Raw genomic sequence first — 21,461 nt, 5'->3', positions numbered from 1 at the left:
AAATGTGAACATGACAAAGTCACATACACCAGGCGTTGGTGTTCAAACGGTAAATAATATGTTAAATGAACTGGATCAATGATAAGGCCACCGCAAAATGTAGCAATTGGTACGCTCAAAAAGAAATTTCCTCCTTTGTCGATCACCTGAAGGAAGCTTTGTGGCTGTAATACAAGTTGACAAGGACTTCTCAAGTGCTCCTTTATCTCAGCAGCCCACAAGTCTCTACAGGAAATGCTAAACCTTCCTGGATGAGGCAGTGGCGCTCAACACGAGCCAAATGTGATACGGTTACATATCTAATAACATCAATCAATTGGTTCCTGGATTAGAGGTCCAATCACTATTTTCTTTACATATGAGAAATAACAACATAAATCTTATACGAGTTGCCGATGACATATCTGCATTTAGTCTGCAGTGTTTCTCAACTGATCATAATATAAAACACAGGACAGTTCTCCTGCTTCTTTTTGTTAGAATATAGATAAACTTTGAAAACAATAACCCCTTTGTAGCCCTGTATTAAAATAACTGGCGGTTTGCATTTCTGTGGTGGAAAAGAACTTGTGTTTAACTCAATGTGTGAAGCCAGCACTGGTGTCAGTCAGATGCAGTCAGCGCTTTCTTCAGTCAAAAGGTAAAAGAACACTTCCAGCTCAATTCTGAAAAAGAAAAACTAAAACTAAACTACTTCTATCATTTTCCAAATGTGATCATAAACATCATTTGAGTATTTGAGCTCATTTTATGAGTTTAAATCCAATTCCAACAATAACTTCATCCGCCCAACCCGTTGTGACTGTGTAGGTACGTCATGACACTCAGAGACTATTAGTCGGGCAATAACTCTGCAGTGTGCGAGAGTATATCAATGGTGATTTACGGCATACCAGTCGCCCTCCCCCCCTACCATCCAAATCAACACCTCCTCCTTCACTCTAAATACAGCTTACAGTGCTTCTGTAAAGTAAGACAACAATAACAGGCCGACGGGAGAAGAGAGCTGATATTGTTGGCTTGTTGCTCGTCAGTTCTGGCACCGACCTGTGTTACAGCAGTGGACAACAAATCAAAGGTTGTATTTAACGAAGCTGGATTGCAGTAGTTGATGACTATGCTCTGGTGTGTTTAGTCTTGTTTAAACCACAAGAGCACCTTTTTCCTGCTAACATAAACATCGTGTCGGTTCTCCTTTGAGCTACTTTCATTCTTCTATTAGCATCATGAGGTAATGCGTGATGATATGGGTTCACACGGTTATACGTTTCGGCTCATTACAGTTCAAAATGTAATTACATGGAGAACAGGATAGGCATGAACGTTAAAAAGAAAGGCAAGAAGGAACATTATTGCGTAAAATTAGCATTAATGGCCAAGGCGAAGGCTGAGTTCAGGTTAGCACCGCATGGAGAAAATGAAGGCCCATTTTTGATCACGTCACAATGCAACTTCAGTGCAAGCTCACATTCCTGGTTGTCGGAAAATGAAGAGTAATGCGTCTGCTCGCCGTGCGATCGACAAAGCAGAAGATGAGATGACAGAAATGTAACCATTCTGTTGGATAGCATTTTTTTTTTTTTTTTTTTTTAAAGCTGGATCGTGTTTGCGCCCCTCGCTTTTCTTTCAAACTGTGCCATTTGGTCTGAACACCCAGTAATTCTCACTTTGAGGGTATTTGTGTGATTGCTGCCATATGTGATAAGCCACTTCAGAATCCCCTTTAAGTACAGGAGCATCTAAAAAAAGAGCCACATGGAGGGTTTCAGCAGTCGTGCCCAGAATTACAGAGCGCGATTTCTTTATGCATTTCTTAAAAGAAACCAAGCGACAGCGGTGGTCTATTTAACATTGATAATGCGTACGTCTTTCTTAAATTCACTAGTTTTATTCATGGTTTTTTTTTGTGACAGGCAATGCAAATGGGGTCAGTCAGACCGTTTATCTACACGGAATGATTATGTTTTTTACGAGGCATCTGAGAATACAGATCCGTGGTATTCAGCGTTTCAACGGCCTTCTGCAGGAGGAGGCTTTCAGCTGCTCCAGTTGTCTCCCTGAAGACTCCGGACTGTAGACTAAACAGATTGGCACAGGGCTCACGGGCTAAAGAGGGGTAGCTTTGGATCTTTTATTATTCCGGGCCTCCGCCAAGTCCAGAGTAATGACGGTGATAGATGGCAACACATGTGTATCTTTACAGCCCACAAACAGGCACCCGTGTAGTTAAGTGAGGTAGCAGCGCAGTAGTAATTCAGGTTTCAGCTGTGCAAGAGAAGAAAAAAAAAAAAGAAAAGCTGGACTGTTTCCTAGCCATAATAACAGATGTAAATACAGCTTGTTAAGAGGGCATCGTCTCATCAGTTTTATGACCCTGGCGTTCCGTAGTGACGTGATTGGTCTCGTTTGAAGTCAGGTGAGGCGACGGGCCTCCGCCAGTGACCTCCCACGAAACAGAATACATGCTGTCAGATATTGCTAGTGCTCCAGACACTGACCCTGATCTGCCAACAGATATACAGCCTCCACTTCCAGTCACAGACCATTTACTCGGAGAAGGAAAACTGGTAAAACTATTACCGTATTGTCCCAAGATCACATTCTTAGATGCAGACGAGTGGAGCCCCGAGTTGACCGTTTGTATCTACAGTCATTGTTGTGATTTATCGGGTCAAAGTGTTCCACTCATAATCATCAGTGGATGAATCCGAATGCTTTTGGTGACAATTGACATCACAAAATCACAAGTATGTTATATTATGTCTTTCATATTGTGGACAGTAAAGAACAATGCAGCCTGTTGGGCTTAAGACTGTTCTGATGGATATCCGTGCGTACACTAAGAGCTAAAGAGAGAAGATGACCACGGACTTATAAAGAGAACTGATACAGCGTTGGAGGCGGCACCCCATTCATTTCTATGAAAGTTGCTCAGTGGCACATGAAGCAAAGAAAAGTTTGAATTCCGAGTATAAAAATACTTACGCCGATCTTCTGCATCCAAGGGGCCCATAGAGCAAGCACACTAGCGTTTCCTTTAACCCCGGCCCCCAGCCGCCGGGCTCATTCACATGAATGGAGCGAGGGAAATAACTCTAGATCCGGCTGATAGCGCATTTTACAACTTTTGTATGGGATGTATAGGTTTGAATAAAAGCTATTCAATTACTCGTACTTGAAAGTATATTCGCCGTCGCTGAATTACAGGCGGCTCGTCCCCTAATGTAAGTCTATGGGAAAAAGTATTTTTGGCCCCCATGGCATCACGTGACCGAGTCAGTCGTATATTATCATTGTACACTATGTAAAATTTGCTTCAAAGCCCGGCGCTCTTCCTGGGGGTTTGAATATGACCCAGATGTGTAACCTGATGTAACCATGACACCATGGTATTTGGACATGAATGTATCTTTCCATAGAGATACTGCTACGGTAGGATAAGGGGACCTTTGTGTAGCACGCTGTAACGCTCATGCTTTGCTCTCATTGGTTGTGAGAACAAACTGAGCTTGACAGCCATAGATCTCTGTAACGATGTGTGATGACGAATGATTCAGCTGGTCATACATTTTAGCTTCAGTATCAATCCTCATATATAAAATGACATATAAAAGTGATGTGTATCATTAACTTTATTAAGTCAAAAGTGGGTCACTCTAAATTATTTCTCCAGTCTAAAAAGTCCCAATCCAGTTGCCGCGGTTACATTTCCCTCTAAACTGGCTCAATCAGCCCAACTGGAGGTTTGAGTTGGACGTCGATCAGACAGAAGCCAGACATTAGATCCTGAAGAGCGAAGATCCAACAACTCTCAAACCCAAAGCTGCTGTTGACTTTTCAAATGCAGAGGAGACCTCGAAAAATAGTGTTTCACTTCTCTGTCCTCTATTTCTAATGAGCTGTAGATAATCACATGCGTTTTTTGGCAGGACGTTGGTTTTGTGAGTCAGATTCAGCAATTGAAGCAATTGAGGATGAAATCAGAGCTATCCTATTCGGACCAAAGAATAATTGTCACAGTGTGTTTTACTCACATTCTGCAGCACTGACTTGCTGCTAACGGAGGGGAATCTGTGCATGCATTCATTGCATTCAAGTGGTTCAATATCTCAATTTGAATTTCCACAATTTAATATTGTTCAATTCAGTGAAGCATAAAACATCTCGTACCACTAGGACGGACCAGCTGCTTTATCAAAGGGTTATAATCCGGGACCCTCTTTACTTTAACATCAGCTGCTTTAAAACACTAAACTCTTCATGAATGTGAATCAAAACGTTGCATGAGAACTGACAAATCAATTTATGACAAATGCAAAAGCCTTGTTTTACATCTCAGACGCCTTTTGACATTTACGTTTACATGCATCTTCTAAACTGCTGACTGGCCGACCTTTAAAACTGGAGCTGTTTGTTCCAATAAGTCGCCTCACAGCCCGTCTTCATGGAGCGTGTTCGGCTGCCTGCTGCCAGATGCGTGCACTTAGAGGTTGGACCTGATTTATATTATATTAATGTCGAGACACTATTATATATATATATATATATATATATATATATACACACACACACAGTATGTTCTTAATGTTGCCAAACGCATTGGACCACCTCAACGGGTGGCTTTGCAGAGGTTTAGAGATGAAAGGGTGTCAGAAGGGGTAATACAGTAAATCCTTCATGTCTTAGTGGAAACATCATTCCTTTTAAAATACTAAACACAAGAACTACAGCATACTGGACATTACATGTGAACCAAAAACCTCTGCCTTGCGGTTTACTTGCCCCTCACAATCTGGCTGACTGATAAAAATCAACACAAATTCCATGATGATCTACATACAGACTCTGTATAACACTATCCATCAGGCTCACACAGACAAACGTGAGATTTTAGAAAAAGGTTCCTGTTGATTTAGAGATTTTCCAGCTGTTGTAGAATTGCAAAAGAATTTGGAAGAATGAGAATTTAATACCGCCGTAACTTTGAGAAACACAAATAAAAAGTTTAACTACTTTCCATTGTGACTCGTGGTGAAAGAGTTGCAGCGCAATAGTATTCCTAAAACTGTGATCAGCTGTTGTGGCCTACCTGAGTCCTGACTGGACTTGGACTCGGAGAGACTGACGGCGGAGGCGTCTCGTGACTGGTCGATCATGCCGATGTTCACCTTGTGCTTGTAGGGGTCCAGAGCTCCGAGGAGGCCCAGGACACGGATAGCCTGTTGGAGCGCACAGCACACGGTTAGCAAATCTTCCACTGAGCGGTGTTCGCCCTCCACCGGAACACATGTCTAACAGCAGAGAACTCCTCAACAAGACGGTCAGACTTGGTCACGCTCTCAGCATTCTAAGAAAATGAGCATTCTTTTGACAGCAGTTACAAAGTGTTATGGCCTCCGTATAGTTCTGGAGCTCTGTTGAAGCAGCATATAAGGCTATGTGTCGTTTCTTTACATTCAGAGCTTCTATTGAGGCTTTTGAATGAAGATTTGAAGGTCTGTCGTCATGAAGTCATGACCCTAAATAAATGTGGAAAAAAACTGATTTTGGTTATCGGGGGTATATAAATGTGATTAATGGTGCAGTTAGATTGCTGCTAGAACACCGTTGCTGCGTGCCTCCCTTAGCGTGCAGCAAGCAGTAGAGACAACTGTTTTTTGACCGCAGTGAAAATGTTGTTTTTGAAAGACTAACAAATATGGATCGAAGCAGAATATTTAGACATGTAATATAAAACATGTGAATTTTGATAAATTATTGTCTTTTTTTCAATACATTTTTACTTTTAGACTTCACAACGCTCTGGAGTTATTGGAAATGTTTGGATCACACAAGTTGGACACAATCGTACGCAGGAATCGAATTCTATAAATAGTTCAATACTATTAATATTGGTGTATAATAGTGCAAATAGACGTGCATAGACGGCTGGAATCTGTAGTGCTGTGAATCCAAACTGAACACACTCTTTAAAGCAGTAAGCAGAGCCATCTTTTTAGGCCTACAAGCTGAACGTATGATACTCAAAAGACAGACGTTCATACGAAACCCGACAACGTACAAAAGTAAGCTAAAACTTGACATAAATGCTTGCTGTTTGTACAGGGTACATAGTCACCCTCGACTAGCAACTACCATTGGATAATGAGCCCAACTGGATTTCAGACGTATTAGATGCTGGATCCGGGGGCGAGAAATGCCAGAGCATCATACTGTCGCCTCATACTGTCTGCATACACGTGATTACAATTTACCAGTCAAGTCAATGCAACTACAGAGACCTATATTTGTTTAGTGTACGTTGACAGGGAGGGTGTCTGGCCTCAGAATGACGGAGTTGGTTTCACATTGCTATGAAGACAACCGTGGGGTAAAAATGGGACAAGAAGTGGCGTACCTCTCTCCTGATGCCCTGGTTCTGTTCCGTCTTGAGGAAGTTGAGCAGCACATCCAGAAGGGAGGGGTACTTGCGGTAGGGCTCCACCACATAACCTGTACTAGCCACCTGCTGGCCCAGTGTCCACAGCGCCACCTGGTGGAAAGCATGAAGTATAATGTTTGGGATACACTTTTCTTTGCATTGTTACTTCACCATCCTTGTAATAAAATGGAACTATTTAAATAACAATGCAACAGTTACTTTCGTTTGATTTTGATGTAATCTTATTGTACACTATATTCCGTGTAAATAGGTGGAAAAGAACATTACAGCCATTAATCCTGCAGGTCATTGGTTACTACTTTTGAATTATCCTCTCTGTGTAAGCTCCTGGCACACACTCCTGTTTAAACAGGAAATACCAGACGCACAATACTTGTCCATCCTGCTATGTAAACTGAAAGTAGGTGCGTATTGTAGGCGGACACTGATTTTCTTGGCGTACCTGTCGTTTGGCCAATGAGGAGGAGTCCTGCAGCATGTCCATGATGATTGGAAAAAGCTCGTCCATCCACTTCCTCATCTCCAGGCCACTCACCTGACACAGGTAGGCACAGGTGAAGTAAACAACACCACACTGTCCAATTGTACGTCACTAAGACCTTCTAACATCTGAAAGGGCGGGAATAATTACTTTTTACATTAAAATGACAAGTAATATAAATGAACAGTTTCAATCGGACCATATCAAACCACAGTCCTTATGTTTAATTATTATGATGGTATGGTATGTGTTTTACATAGACTTCTCTAAGTTGGGTCGGCTTCATTAGGGTAGAGGGGGTGTTTTGCTGCAACATTGACTACAGTCTCTTTTGTGAACACATTTTCGAACTCTAAACATAGTGGCTTAAAACTTACAAAGCATGCAAGTTGGCTTGGCATTTCATGGCTGTCGTCTGAACTCCCTACGTTTTGTCGCGTCTCCCTGTGCTGCTTCCCGAGCAGCTGGGCGTCTGTCTCTTCCTGCGCTAAGTCACCCGTGAAGACTCGGTCTACCTGAGCACCTCCTGCACTCTGTCTGAACTGCAGAGTCTGCCTGCCTTTAATCATGCTTTCCTGACTCCTGTGCGGGGACCATCGAATCACGTGGACGGGGGGGGAGCAATGCACAGATCCATGGGCGGGGATCTACCCTGAACTTTCCACCTCAGAAAAGGACAAGCTCAGAATGCTTGCATTAAAACTGTGTCAGCGAGAGATAATGTGCACAAGGGGGAAAAAAAGAAAACTTCTGCTCGGATTTACTGGGTTTCAATCAGCAGCAGCTAGAGAATGAATATGATACACCGGCTAATAGTGTCCTCTTACAACTTGGAGAAATTGAAGCACTCAGCCTTACCTGAGCCAACTCGCCGATGGTCGCAAGGACACTAATGACCACTCCAGGGTTGGGGTCTGGGTCTTTCAGCTTGAGGATGAGAGCCTGCAAATGAAAAAGGTAACGTGGTCACTTAATGTACCAAAGAGCTCTCCATAATTTTAATAATCTGAAAAACAATCCTTGAAGAGCTTCAGGAAATTAAATTGTAAAAGAGTCCTCCACAGACTTTGCATTGGACCCCTATAACATTTTTTTATTTGAACCATTCTTCTCTCTCTTCAAAACCTGGCGGCTACATGACCCACAATGCAACTCTCAACACACTTTGATGTGTGAAGTCTACCGAGTACACACGCTCCACTTAAGTAACAGCCCGGTTTACATTCATACACACCAACACCTTCACAGTGGAGAGTGGCAGTGGTGTACCTTGAGGATGGGCTCCATATATGGCCGTATGAGGCGCGGGGCGTTGGACACCAGATGACCAAGCATACGAGCACTCTGCTCTTTGTTCCTGCCGACACCGCTGTGCTCCAGCTCTGTTAAGATCTGCAACAGGATTCAGAAAAGAGTTAAGTGAGGAGGCTTCTCTATCTGGAGTGAATCCTAAAGGTTAATGCAAGGTGTACATAATGGTGTCTTTAAACAACAAACCTTCAGTAGGTCTAATAGAGGACTACTGTGGATGTTTAAACTGTGAACAATACCACGGCCTTTGCTGCCATCTAAAGGTGTCCAATTGAAATAACAGACAAGTAATATTTTCAAGAAGAACATTTATCTACATATCTGTGCATGATGATACAAATATAAATATTGTATTTGTATTTAACACCATTATTTTTTTTTTAACATCCTCTTTGATGTTAATTTAAAAATAGATATCATTTCTCAAATGTCTTGGAGAGAATGTTTTCATCATTTCCAGCACAAAATAATAATAATAATCATCATCCATTTAAAATGTGATTAAAAACCTCTATGTGGAAATGTATTGAGTTCAACATATTTCAAATTTGTAGCATTAGTCTTTAGGAATGAGGGTTTTGTCTTTCATGCCCACTGGACAGACTGTCACCCCGACCTGATGTTCACAAATGACAATTTGTCACTTGTGCTACAGCTGTTAAACATCTGGCTGCTCCGTGTGAGCCATCTGCTGTGCCTCTCCTACCTGGATGAGCATCTTGCGTAGGAAGGGCATGACAAAGGCGGGGTTCATACTGCTGAGGCGCCCGATTGTGCAGATGGCCAGCTCTCTGATCTCAAACACCTCGTCGTTCAGCGCAACGAACAGCGCCTGCAAGTTCTCCGCCTGGGCGAGGTGAGCGTCGAAGCGCTCATCGAGAGATGCCAGCACACAGTATCGAATGTCTGGATCTGAAGGGGGGGGGACAGGGACAAGAAAAAGACAGACATTTTGACTCTCAACCTCCAATGCAACATTTCTTATAATCAAATGCCGATTCTTGCATAATTGAGTTCCCATCACTTTCAGAGACATCATAACCAATTTCAAAATAAAACGAAGCTCAATAAATCCACATGCTACTGCCGTCCCCTTCCTCCCCTTGTTGTATTCTTTCATGCGTTACCTGGGTCGGTGATGCCAACAACTAACAGCTTGCTGAGCACATCCGCAACAACCTGCACGGCGGTCTGGCTGACAACATGGCCGCTGATCATGTGGATGGAGGGCGTGAGGAGGCGGGAGCAGGTCCGAGCGGCCTCCATCCGGATCTCCTTGTGCTCACTGTTCAGGAAGTGATCGGCACAGTGGCGCACAAACTGGGTGAGGGAGTGTCCTGGAGAAAGAACGGAGAGTTAGAATGATCCCTGAAATGGGGAGATTTGGCATTACAGCCATTTTTTGGTTTAACTGTAGTTCAGGACGAGTCGGGGTAGAAATACAGGTAATCATAAACCATGTTAGGTTTTACTACACTGAATGCATGTATACAGCTTCCATTTCAATTAGTTTGGGGTTACAAAACTAAACTCTGAAGAGGTCTGGATGTGTGTGCTGCAGTGGGAGTTGGTCAACAACTTGTTTTTAAAAGAAGAGCCAGAAATGTTCCATTACTCGTAACATCTGTGCAGTAAAGGGTGCACAGAAAGGCAAACCCACCCCACAGTCCACTACAGGATGACAACATAAGACTTTAAGAAGCGATTGTTTTACCCTGGGCTGCTGTATGATCCTGTGGTATGCTGCCTCAAACCCCCATGGGTCCAATCCAGAAAACAGCTGGACGTAGCATTCAATACAACCACTCCAGCGGTTCACTTAATCATTTCTTACAGACTACGTGCACCCCCCCCCCCCCCACCCCCCCACCCCCCCCCCCACCCGTGTGGGTCCATACCCGATGGTTTATGCCTCTTCAATTTAAAACCTTTTTTCCCCAATTCTACTGAATGTGCAGTCCAATCCGAGGAGTCATGTCCATCTGTTATTTCTTCTCATGCTTTAGGATTAATTTAAGGGCTGTAATGCCCATATCTAAAAATAATGATTTTCTTCTACTGACTGAACCAAAGATCACTGGTGTTTGGTGTGTTCGAACTGAACTGGGGGTCTGGACATGTTTTTCAATCTGTGGACTTTCCTTGGCTGAGTTTCTTAAGAAATAAGCATTAAAGAATCAAATGATAGTCCTGCTATGAAGCTGTGTCTCGTGCAAGGTTCTTGCCTTCAAATTCAAAGCTTCCCAGTGTGCGTAGGGCAAGTGTGATGCTGCCTACGTCGCTGGCCTCGGGGATGTTTGTGAGGCTTGGCGAGGCCAGCTGGTGAGCCAGGCCTTTGGGCATGCCGGGGTGACGCAGCGGCTTGTGCATCAGCACCAGGGAGAGCATCTTCAGCAGGCCGTCCTGGATGTCCTTCTTCAACTGGGGGATCTGACGGCTCAGGTCGTACAGCACCGCTGTCAGCGCAGGACTAAACGATCCGGGACGAAAAGGACAAACAACCCAATATCATCATAGTTGTCATCTTAAGATGAGGACAAAGAAGCGTGTTGTGGTGTGTGTATCGCCACATGGAGCTTTAAACATAAGTGAACAAGCCATATAAGACAAAGTCTGGATTTAAACCCATCTACTTGTTGTTAGTTCAATCATTCGGCGTCATGGAGAGAGCAGTCTGTCCTACCTGAGGCCCACAGCCAGCATGGGCTCCAGCAGCTCCTTGATGTCTGGTTGGATGCTGGGACCCATGGCTCTGGAAAGCATGCTGATGCAGGTGAACACTGTGGCGTCCACCTGCATGGTCTTCTGCCTCCTGCAAGGAAGAAAACATGAGCTCACGGCAAGTCTCTCTTCATTTCATAAACAATATCCCAATATTATTATTTAAAAACAGGTCTACCATATCTCAAAATGAAGAAATATAATTGGCAGTATAGAGAGACTACAAGCTGCTAGAGCCATCATGTCATGTATTAAATGACTGACTTGTGTGCAAAGTCCTTGAGCGGCAGGGCGGCCTTGATGATCTCAAGGATCCTCGTGAGGTACGGCTGGATTTCTGTCCTGACGGCCACCACCAGCAGTCCCAGAGCCTGGAAGGCCGCCGTCCTCTCCTTCTCCTTCTTCAGACAGGCCAGCAGGTAGCCCATAGTGTCCGACAGGTACTGGTCTAAGCAGTGGATGGAAGCACCACAGTGCAAATGGTTAAACACAGATAAGTGTAGGCTGCGACACATAACTGACTAGGGGGAAACTATGAGCAATTTATCCCGGCAGAGCTCATTGATATTAGGACCGATCTTGTCAAAGCCCAGTGGATATATAGTGACGGGAAAGAATGCATGGCTGCGTGTTACTTTACTAAAGATTAAAATGGATCTTGGGTTACATTCAAACATTAACTTGTCTTACCTGTAAAGGTATTTGGCTGGAAGGCAGCCAGGCGTGGAAGCAGGTTGAGGGTGGTCATCTGGATTAGAGGGTTCTTACTGGTCCTGTATTTCAGCACCCACCGACACACCTGGACAAAAGCACATAATACAAGCGTGTCAACTAAGATTTACCGGGTGCTAAAGCAGCAGCGCTGGCCTCGTGCTGTTCACCTTATACACATACTCTTTCCACATATACTTTTTTTTTTTGAGATGGCACATAAATACAATGTTTTTCAAACAAAAAACATTTGCCAAGACCCGGGTAAAAGTGTAGAGATGCAAGGGTTGATATGCATTAAAGAAGCATCATAATTATGCTGTACTTAAATCGCCATCACAGCTATTAACAGCTTGATAATCTTCTCATTTTCTGTTGTGGGGGGTAGTAAAATGTTTATGGGCCTCATTTTGGCACTATTATGAGGACGTTATCGTTATTTCTATCACTTGAATTACTTGGGAAATTGTAAAATGCCATGGCTTGGTATGCATCTCTTCTTAAGCCCACAACATCAATTCACCAACACAATGATCGTCAGATGAAGCAATTACCAAAACAGCTTTTCTGGGGAAAAGCCAGACCTGTTCTGTGAGACCTACCTGGTCGAATCGCTCCTCCATCAACTCGCGGCAGTACCGGCTCTCCACCAGCGAGCTCTTGGCGGGCGCCGGCGTGGCTCCGAAGCTGAGGAAGCCCTGCGGCGTGCTGTAGCCCAGCAGGCCCAGGAGGGCGTTGGACTGCTGGGGCTGCACCGACTGGAAGCTGGTGAAGGGCGTGATGTGCCGGGGCTTGGCTCCGAATCCCATCATCTCCTTGCAGTACTTATCGTGGACCAGCTGCTGCTGCGTGATCTCCTCCATCTCCTCGCGCATGCGCTGTCATAGAGACGAGACGGTTGAGATGAAGGTTTCGCTTTGCGGATGCGAGAAACGTTTCCACAGTGAACACGGCTTCCTCACCTCTCCCTCCATGCTGCTGATGCGGACCAGCTCATTCAGGATCAGGAGAGCCCCGTGGACCCTGTCGTCGCGATTCATCCCTTTCTCTTTGGCCAAAGTCTCATCGAAGCCTTTCTCTGCTTCCTCGAAGGTTTGCTGTTACAGAAAAGACGAACACTCGTGTTGTCTGATACAAGGACAAAGGCTTTATTCAAGCAAATGCATGCAGGGACGTTACTGCGATGTCTTACTTTGTACCACTGCGGTTTCTGCATTTCCTTGGTCTCCCTCTGTGTGGTGAGGATGAGAGAGGCTCGCAGTGCAGAGACAGCCCCTTCCCGGATGGCCTGCTTGGGGTCCCACACTGCGTAGAAGATGTTGTCAAAGAAGGGCTGCACTTGCTGAAAGAAGAAGGTGGGCGCGCTCACAGCCAGCTCCCTCAACACCAACACCTGGAGAGGACAGGAAAGCATTTCACAGCTGGTCATTGATTGCCGTTCTTGGGTCTTTCCAGTGTAAAATATGTGTAAATATTGTGCTTTGAGACATCACTCAGCAATTAATATCAACCCTTAGAATTAAAAAAAAAAAAAGTGCTACTGGAAATAAATTGTGTGTGTATTGTTCCATCATCATCTTAAATTTGTTGTTACAACAATGTTATATTTGGTTGCTAAAATGATGTGTCCATTCACCATCAAACCATCAACTCAGAGACGATGTGGTAAAGAGAGCGTGAGAGATTAATGTGTTCGGAGGAAACTGTGCCACTTAAATAAAAGTACTCTAGAAATATTTGTGATTATGACCACTACTATGATGAGCATAAATGCTTAACGTGACATAAAAAATATGCTTTTAACGCGGGCTCCACCTTGCTCACGTCACGTTATGACTGGGTTGTTAACATACATGGCAAGAGTGTCTTCTAATTCGAGCTGCACTTGTTAACTGTATAGAAAATGCACTTGTTTTATCAACTCAAGCCACACAATCTGCATTTACACATTCAGCATCAAAGCTCACTGACATCCGAAAGCCTCACTCTGCCCCGTTATTTGGCAGGAAATTGAACAATCGAGCTTGACCAAACAAATCAAAAATTTTACAGGTTAATAGAAGTATTCATGTTGATTATTTTGGTCGCCTCAAACATTTTCATTCTTCCCGTTGATGTCGGCACAGAGTCAGCATGAATAGCTGCCCACAAAACCATCAGCGATCATTTCCCTTTAGAGGGGGCAAGATCCTGACAATCATTCTTGTATGATCTGAAAATGTATTCCACGTGTTTGAAAATTGGCAAAAATCATGTACCTGTATTAAATATAAAAATGTTGGAATGTAAATAAAGGGGTAATTTCCTCCTTCACTAGCAAAGTTCAACACTGTCTCCTGAACAGCAATGAGTGTGTTCTCGACCATAATGAGCTTAGTGCTGCTTTACAAAGTAAAAACGGGTCAATGGGACAATCTTGAGTCAAACTGTCTTCAGCCCTCATCTCCACCACACATACTGTAAACACACCACCAAGAAGTAGCTTTATTTCAACAACAAACAACACAGCCCCTGCCGTCTGTGAGTCACTTACTGCAGCATGGCGTCGGCCCTCATTTCTGTCTGCTCCCAGCCACTCCAGGGCCCTCTTCACCTCAAACTCCACATACTCTGCAGTGAAGGTGTCCCCTGCCATAGACAGGTGGCCCATGGCTTTAGAGGCCATCTCCATCACCACAGGGTCGCTGGACGGGAGCAGGTTGCGCAGGTAATTGGCAAAGCGGCTGATCCTGGTGGCATTGCCTCCCTCCACTCCGATCAGACTCACTGGAACACAGGATTGAGTCTCAGTAATATGCTGTTTCACACATAATGTGTACTGTATTGCACATCTTCAGGTGACATACATCCAGGACAGTCACTTATCTCTGGAGAATTCCACCAGATCGTCGGTAAATCAAAAGTTACATTTAATAAAGTGAAATAAAGCATGTCGATGTTTACGGCTTACCGATGGCGAGAATCCCTCCTTTCTTCTCATTCACATCAGAGCTGGATACCAGCTCAAATATGTGATGGTTCAACTCATCGTAGAATGTAGTGGCTTCATCTTGGCTTAACTGTGGAAGGCACAAAAAATGTGTGTTGAAAAAGCATAATTGATGAATTGTACAATGAAGTAAAAAAAGAAAACTAGGTGTCTAAAAAGTCTTCATATCCACAATGAATCAGTGTAAACAGCTGATCACTCAGCTGTGGGCAACAACAGTATATTGTAATCATATCCTCGTGGCAGGTTTCTATTACATCCATGTTTACTTTTATGTTTTTACCTCTCGGAGTTCTGTGGTCACATAGTGCTGCAGCTCTTTGGCAGATTTTGCTCTGGTGTCTTCATTTCGATTCTTCAGCCCACTGATAAACTGCTGCAGCACAGTGGCTGTGCCTGACATGATCACCATTTGGATGGCTTAATCTGCAAGGAGACATATAACGTGGATTTATGCCTTCGCTAACACGTCCTGGGTCGTCAAAGGAAATGCAACAAAGACAAAGAATAACAAGTTCAAAGACCATACTTGGAAAGAGAGTATATCCGTCCTGAGTTGTTTACACAGGTCAATGTTGTTGTTAGCTGACGTTGCAGCAAGCTAACGCGTCTGGTTAGCTTCAGAAACCTTACTGATTAACTCAACATACCAAACAGAGACATTACACGAAACTAGAAAAAGTATATCCTGTACAATACTAAGAGTTAGTACAACACTGACACGTCTAAGTAGTGTGTCGTTATGTTATGTCACGTAGGTTACAGGCTAACACAGAGCCTCATGAGTGTATCATGCTGGTTTTGTTTAGCTAACGTTAGCTACTGCTAAGGTTAAGCTATCTACTGTAGCGAAGTGTTAGCAAGATAGTAACGTCACTTTGAACCACTTACGTGTTTCTCTTATATGTGTCGGCCACTCAATTGCTATTCTGCTCTTGCAGAATATCTCTCATTGCACGACTACCTAGCTAGCGCAGAGAAATGTTAGCTAAGTTAGGCTGGGCCGTCTGCAGCAGGGTACGTGCGGAAAACTTCACAAGCGCTGTGTTGCGTCGAGTGGCCTGCGCAGAGCTGAACGCATGTAGCGCAGATGTCCTTGAGTAAAGTACAGTTTTGAGACACCTTACTGGAACATTTTGTATTTGTAAATTTGTAATACTTTACACTTTATTCACATACATTCCAGAGAGGGACAAACGGATATTCCCAATGAGAAATATTGTACGTTTCACTCACATACTTTGTATGAAAGTTAACTCACTACCTGAAAGTGTCATTGCTAAAATAAAAATGTCAGACTTGCCAATTACGACAACTGGTTACTGCTTATTTAATCTGTTTGGGAAAGTTCACGATTAAAGCACAATATCAATTTAAGCGACTTAAAATGGGCCCTGCTCTATTATTTCATCTTAAAGCCGTATGCTGTAGCCTCCTTTAAATGTGCCGACAACAGCTCAGTCTGTGGGGGACTTGGCTTAGGAACCAGAGTGTGGCCCAGTTCAAGTCCAATACGGACCACGTTACGGACTGTGGTGGACTGGTAGCTGGAGACGTGTCAGTCCAACTGAACCCCTGACTGCTTGGGGCTGCTGACTATAACCCTAACCCTCAGCAGCCCCGGCCATACCTCTGGCATCTCACTCTGGCATCTGGCAATATGTGTCTGTATTTCCCATGTGTGTGTATGTGTGTAATAAGAAAAAATAACAGCGAAACAAATAAAATCCTCAAGAGGGACTAATAAAGTTCTTCTTCTTCTTCTTCTTAAAATCTGAACAATTTAAGATGTTCATAGTTATTTTGTGTTTACATATCGCATACACTGTATAAACTACCACACACACCTGAGAGAGTAGGAGGAATAGATCACTCACTGGGGCTTTTTTTCAACCCAGGGTCCCCCAGCAGTTTAATGTGGCCCTGCTAATATTTCTGTGTCTCTATGTTACATTTGGAGGAAAACCTAAACTTAGACAAGGACAACGAATGAGATGAGATGAGATCAACCCCTTAAAGATAACATCCAACAGAACTGAAGAGACTGAAGAAGCTGTGCAACAAACTGAGGCACAGCGAATGAACGTGCAATCAGGTTTTTACTGTCATATGTTTGACAAATTATTCATTATACACGATGTAGTTCTTAGTTTGCTGTCTTCTGGTTGTCATCCATAAAAAAGACTTAAAAGTAGAAAGAAAAGAAAATATGGAAAAAAACTAACTTTCATAAACAATAAAATGAATACATAAAAATCATATAACTATAAAGTTCAAAAGCATCACCTGATTACCCAAAATCTTACAGATATTTGCAGTTAAGCTCAGTTACTGTAATCTGTCAAGAGTAGAGGATTCAGAAAAGATGAGAATGAATTGAGACGACATTACTTCTCCACATTCATTATATGTAATGATAATACAACCATGTCAAAAGCAACATGTTTGAGTATTACAAGCATGCGAGAAGTGTACAAACTAAATGGCATTGAGCTTCTGCGTAAGACATGGAACAAAATATGCCAGCATTAAATTAATTATGGGTGATGTTTATGTGTGGTTGTTTCTTTTTTCTTTTTCTTCTTCACGGTGTAAATAATCTTCAGCCTCAGGGGGGAGACATTGTCCAGGTAAACATCCAGCTTGTATGACTGAGAGGGAAATATTGGATTGCATGAAGCTCTGACCAGTGACATTTACCACAGTGCAACACACCAATTAGACTCTTGTTTTTCAGTTGTAGGAAATTAGACCCCAAAGGTCAAAAGCATTTGAACCATAATTACCATCTTCTTTTACATCACCCTCATCATTAGGTTGAGGTCGTGGTGTAATGGATGTTTCCTCTGGTAAGCAAACATTTCCCTCTCTCATTTAGTGACTCAGGTATACCAGTGGTTCCCAGTCTGAGGTCCGGTGGTCCTTTAGGACAGTGATTCTTAACCATGGGGCCGCGAACGCCACCTACACACATGCAGCCACTTGACTTCAACGCACACATAAAAAACACTCGAGTACCATGAATGCATGCACACTCACAGCCACAAAGGGCTCTTGTCCTGACAGGCAGCCGGCCTCCTCTGCTCAGTGACAGACAGGACGTTGTGGGAGTCCGAGGCTTTGATTCCTCCTCCTGCCGTCTCTCCTGTTTATTTTCTGCCATGCCTCCTCACTCAGCCGTGCGTTTGAAATATTCCCCCTATGACGGAGCCTCTCGTTCTGGCTAGATCGAAGGAGGAGAGAGTGGAGGGGGGGAGAAAAAGGTGGGGGCGTCTCTCATCCCCTACCTGGCCACAGCCCAGAGCTGGGTCCCGGCCTTACCCAACTGCACGGGAAAACACGCCTGTGGATGTGTTCAGTATCCAATCCAGGTCCAATAAGACGGCTTTGGGAGCAAAACATGGTGATGGTAGTCCTACCATTTGGGGTTGGCTACCATGAAGGTGTCCTGCTATTGCTGTATCTGAAAGACATTCTTTTTCTGATAATTTTTTCGACAATGAATTTAATTGTTGAAGGATATTGACTAAGTACAATGAATACTAGTTGCTGTTAAATAGAGATACCATATGTAATAATGGTATTGATTACAAGCTATAGGTCCACAGCAAAAACCACAACACATATTCAAATAGAATATTTGCACTTTCATTTTTTACGCTTTCAAGTTTTTGACCAACAGATCTCGGCCGCAATAATTTTTTTTACATCCATGCTAATTTAACATTAATGTCGTATAGTTCAGACAATAATTATGAACAGGCAAGTTGATTCAAAAAACACAAACTTCAAGATACCTCAACATAATGTAGCTACCTCATAGCTACAATTGCCCGCCACCCTGGCTGGCAGTTATATGCCGTTCAGCTAATCAATAAAGGAGCCATGCATTATTTGTTTGCATCTGCTTTAACTAATCATATAACATTGTATAAACTAGCTAATCTAGACTTCTACTGTATGGTGAGATTTAGGCTTACAATGTAGGTTTGCCATCTTGGAGTAAGGCTCCCAAGTGGGGATAACAGGAGGTTTCCCATTCCTCCCATTGTGCAGACATTGCATGAATGCAGCATAAAGCCCAACCAGAACACAATGCATATATGGATAGCTATGGTACTACCATCGTGGTCAAGCAAAAGTGGTACCAACAGCAGTCTGTTGGATGTTTGGTCGAAGAGGAGATGATCACTGATATGTGAATCTCCAAGATCCATAATGTTTCAATAAATAATAATATCTTCTTCACGGATAGAGGTGGGTCCAAACATAACGGTCGCGGCAGAATTAAAGGATGCGATCGTCTGGCTGAAGTGAACCAGCACAGCTGAAAATGTGCATAGTGGCACGGAGACGCTGGGGTGTGCAATTAGCTAATGCAACTGGGCAGCCATTTTGGGTCGAAACCAAGTCTGCAGAAGGGGAAGCCATGGTGATGCTGCACTTTCTCGTCACAGTGCTTAGTTTGTCTTCTGGCACGGTGCCCAGCTCACTGACTTAGGAAGGGCAGCTACACACACACACACACACACACACACACACACACACACACACACACACACACACAGAGTCAGCCTATTGATCACGTTTCCTTCCCTTGGTGGGACGTATGGATCAAACACTAATCGATGAATCACAGTGCAGGGAAACCTAAGGCCGGGTTATGGAGATGAGGGTCCTCTCTGACACTGAGTCCCTGACTGTACATCAGAAGGTCCTTAAATCAGGCAGTCTAACAGTGAACACTGGTGCCTCGGGTTTACAGAGGTGTTGGTGTTTCCATGGAGACGTTGCTCATCATTTCTACTACTGTCTTAGGTAATGGTGAGATTCAGAGAGGAGACAGCAGAGCGCTTTTACGGTGAATTGAACGAGTCAATTTCACATCAAAATGTATCTCATTACACATCTACCAGCAGAGGAAGCCCACAGCTACGGAATACAAAATCAGCTCAACGCTGGCGACCACATCGCTCGGAGTCAGACAGGTTTTCCATTCATCTGCAGCGGCGTGGTCGTTCGCAGTGGACTAATTTTTCTAATGGACTCTGGCGAGCCCCTGCCAACGAGCATGCTGGGAATGAATGAATGGCATCCATTAGATAAAATGGGCGTCTGGAAATTGTGGCCGGTCCGCAGAAGCGAGCAGGGAGCTGGGGGGGAGCAGATGGATGGAGAGGTCTCGTAAACCAACTAAGAGTAATGGAAGCTGGCTCGCTATCGCTCTCTGATTGCCCTGCCGTCAGCATGGCCTGTGAACACTTCACAGCTGGTTAAAAACACAATGATTGACACAATGACACGTTGCATTTGACATTAACATTTTTCAATTTTTGGGGCTTTAGAATATTCCGTATGACCTTGATTCTACTTTCATCTTACCACGTGCTTGTGTGGCTACATTAAATCCACTCTAGGCAATATATAGTCACCATGTGTGGCGCGAGGAAGTGAGGGGATTTTATCTGGGTCCTTATCTGTAATGAAGCAGAGACAGTCTACATGGGGTTCCTCACTGACACTCCTTTATCTTTAACTCAACCTTATCGGTGGCAATCCATTCAGATAGAGGACGGCTACTGATGATGGTGGCAAACCTCATGGACCATAAGGCTGACATTTTTACTGGAACACAGAAAGCATGTTTGGGTGTGAGAGACACATGAGTCCGCCACAATGCACCCAGTTGTTTTTCACGCTGTTGACACCAACATGAAATCTTTTGGCTCTGTTTAAACTGCAGACTTTCTGACTAAAAGAGAAAGCTGTAGAGAGAGAGGGGGGGGGGGGGGGAGTGGGAGAGGCTCCACAGGGCATTGAACCATCTGACATTCCAGTTAAATGCACAGGGATAAAACCAGGTGTGAAACCACCTCTCCTGTTTAGACTTGACGCCGCAAAGCAGAGGGCCATCTGGCAAACTGTCAGACAGCTAAACACCGTCCGATTGCTGAAGCTCTTCTGCCTCTGCTGTTTGTCTCTGGAGGGCGGTGCTGCAATTGGAGGAATTTAATGTGGCACTAAAAAAACAGCCAATTTACCCCGAAACTTTCCATCTAGCTCGTCTGTAAGCATACAGTACGGATAACGACTATTATTGGAAGTATTTGGAAATAAAATGATATATTATTCAAGATGGACGCATGTGAAACTGGCTCAGCACTACTTGCATCGATGCCTAATATTCAGCCTGCAGTGCTGCAGTGCAATGCCTAAAACAAACACATGTTGAGAGTGACCGTACCTTGTCTGCAAAACGAATCAACTTGTGACGGTGTAATAGCTCCAGGATAGTTTTAAAATGTGCAGAACAACAAAATTGAAAAAGCATTTTTTTAATGCAAATGCAGTGAGTTGCTTTATCCATTTTGTATATGGCAGTTCAACAAGGACCTGATGAAATTCCCACAGTTTCTCAGACACATAAGCAATGTAAATGTCTGCCCTTATGGCGAGAATAATGGAATAAAGACAGAAGTAAATCCATCTGATAATGGTCTCTTTTTCTACAAGATGATTAGCATAAGAAACAATTAATACAGACCCTAAAACTATGCAGATTGTACTCTCGCTGCTCTGTTTCATAGAACAGAGGAAGGCTTAAAGCCTGTCCTTCATATTTACATTTTCCTTGGCATGCATAGACCTCCCTGCTCCTCTTTGTGTACATCTTTCACACACAAACTCTATGTATGACGCCCGACAGTGAACATGTGTTCAGCCCGTGTTTGACCGTTCAAGTCAGACTTGTTGGTATTAAAAAAATAATAAAATCCCTATTTACTGATGTTCAACCAAAGTCAACT

General features: G+C 43.6%; 1 protein-coding gene across 3 annotated transcripts in view; it reads right to left on the bottom strand.

The window, feature by feature from the left end:
* mtor (mechanistic target of rapamycin kinase) overlaps positions 1-15,686 on the bottom strand; it is a 79,394-nt gene extending 63,708 nt beyond the window's left edge. For all 3 annotated transcript variants that reach the window (XM_076092635.1, XM_076092643.1, XM_076092653.1), the window contains exons 1-18: positions 15,547-15,686; positions 14,939-15,081; positions 14,617-14,725; positions 14,200-14,432; positions 12,859-13,059; positions 12,629-12,763; positions 12,269-12,544; positions 11,646-11,754; positions 11,220-11,403; positions 10,918-11,046; positions 10,460-10,704; positions 9,362-9,571; positions 8,941-9,146; positions 8,193-8,315; positions 7,782-7,865; positions 6,885-6,977; positions 6,398-6,532; positions 5,090-5,219 (exon numbers count right to left, since the gene is read on the bottom strand). In XM_076092635.1, coding sequence (XP_075948750.1) covers positions 5,090-5,219; positions 6,398-6,532; positions 6,885-6,977; positions 7,782-7,865; positions 8,193-8,315; positions 8,941-9,146; positions 9,362-9,571; positions 10,460-10,704; positions 10,918-11,046; positions 11,220-11,403; positions 11,646-11,754; positions 12,269-12,544; positions 12,629-12,763; positions 12,859-13,059; positions 14,200-14,432; positions 14,617-14,725; positions 14,939-15,067 — 2,731 coding nt within the window. In that variant the 5' untranslated portion in view covers positions 15,068-15,081; positions 15,547-15,686. The remainder of the gene's footprint in view (positions 1-5,089; positions 5,220-6,397; positions 6,533-6,884; positions 6,978-7,781; positions 7,866-8,192; positions 8,316-8,940; positions 9,147-9,361; positions 9,572-10,459; positions 10,705-10,917; positions 11,047-11,219; positions 11,404-11,645; positions 11,755-12,268; positions 12,545-12,628; positions 12,764-12,858; positions 13,060-14,199; positions 14,433-14,616; positions 14,726-14,938; positions 15,082-15,546) is intronic.
* Between the last annotated feature and the right edge of the window lie 5,775 nt (positions 15,687-21,461).

Source organism: Anarhichas minor, unplaced genomic scaffold, assembly GCF_050575085.1.
Source record: "Anarhichas minor isolate MPS153535 unplaced genomic scaffold, ASM5057508v1 ptg000003l, whole genome shotgun sequence".
NCBI lineage: Eukaryota > Metazoa > Chordata > Actinopteri > Perciformes > Anarhichadidae > Anarhichas > Anarhichas minor.
Note: the sequence above shows the minus strand (reverse complement) of the source record. Positions and strands in the feature narration are given on the sequence as shown.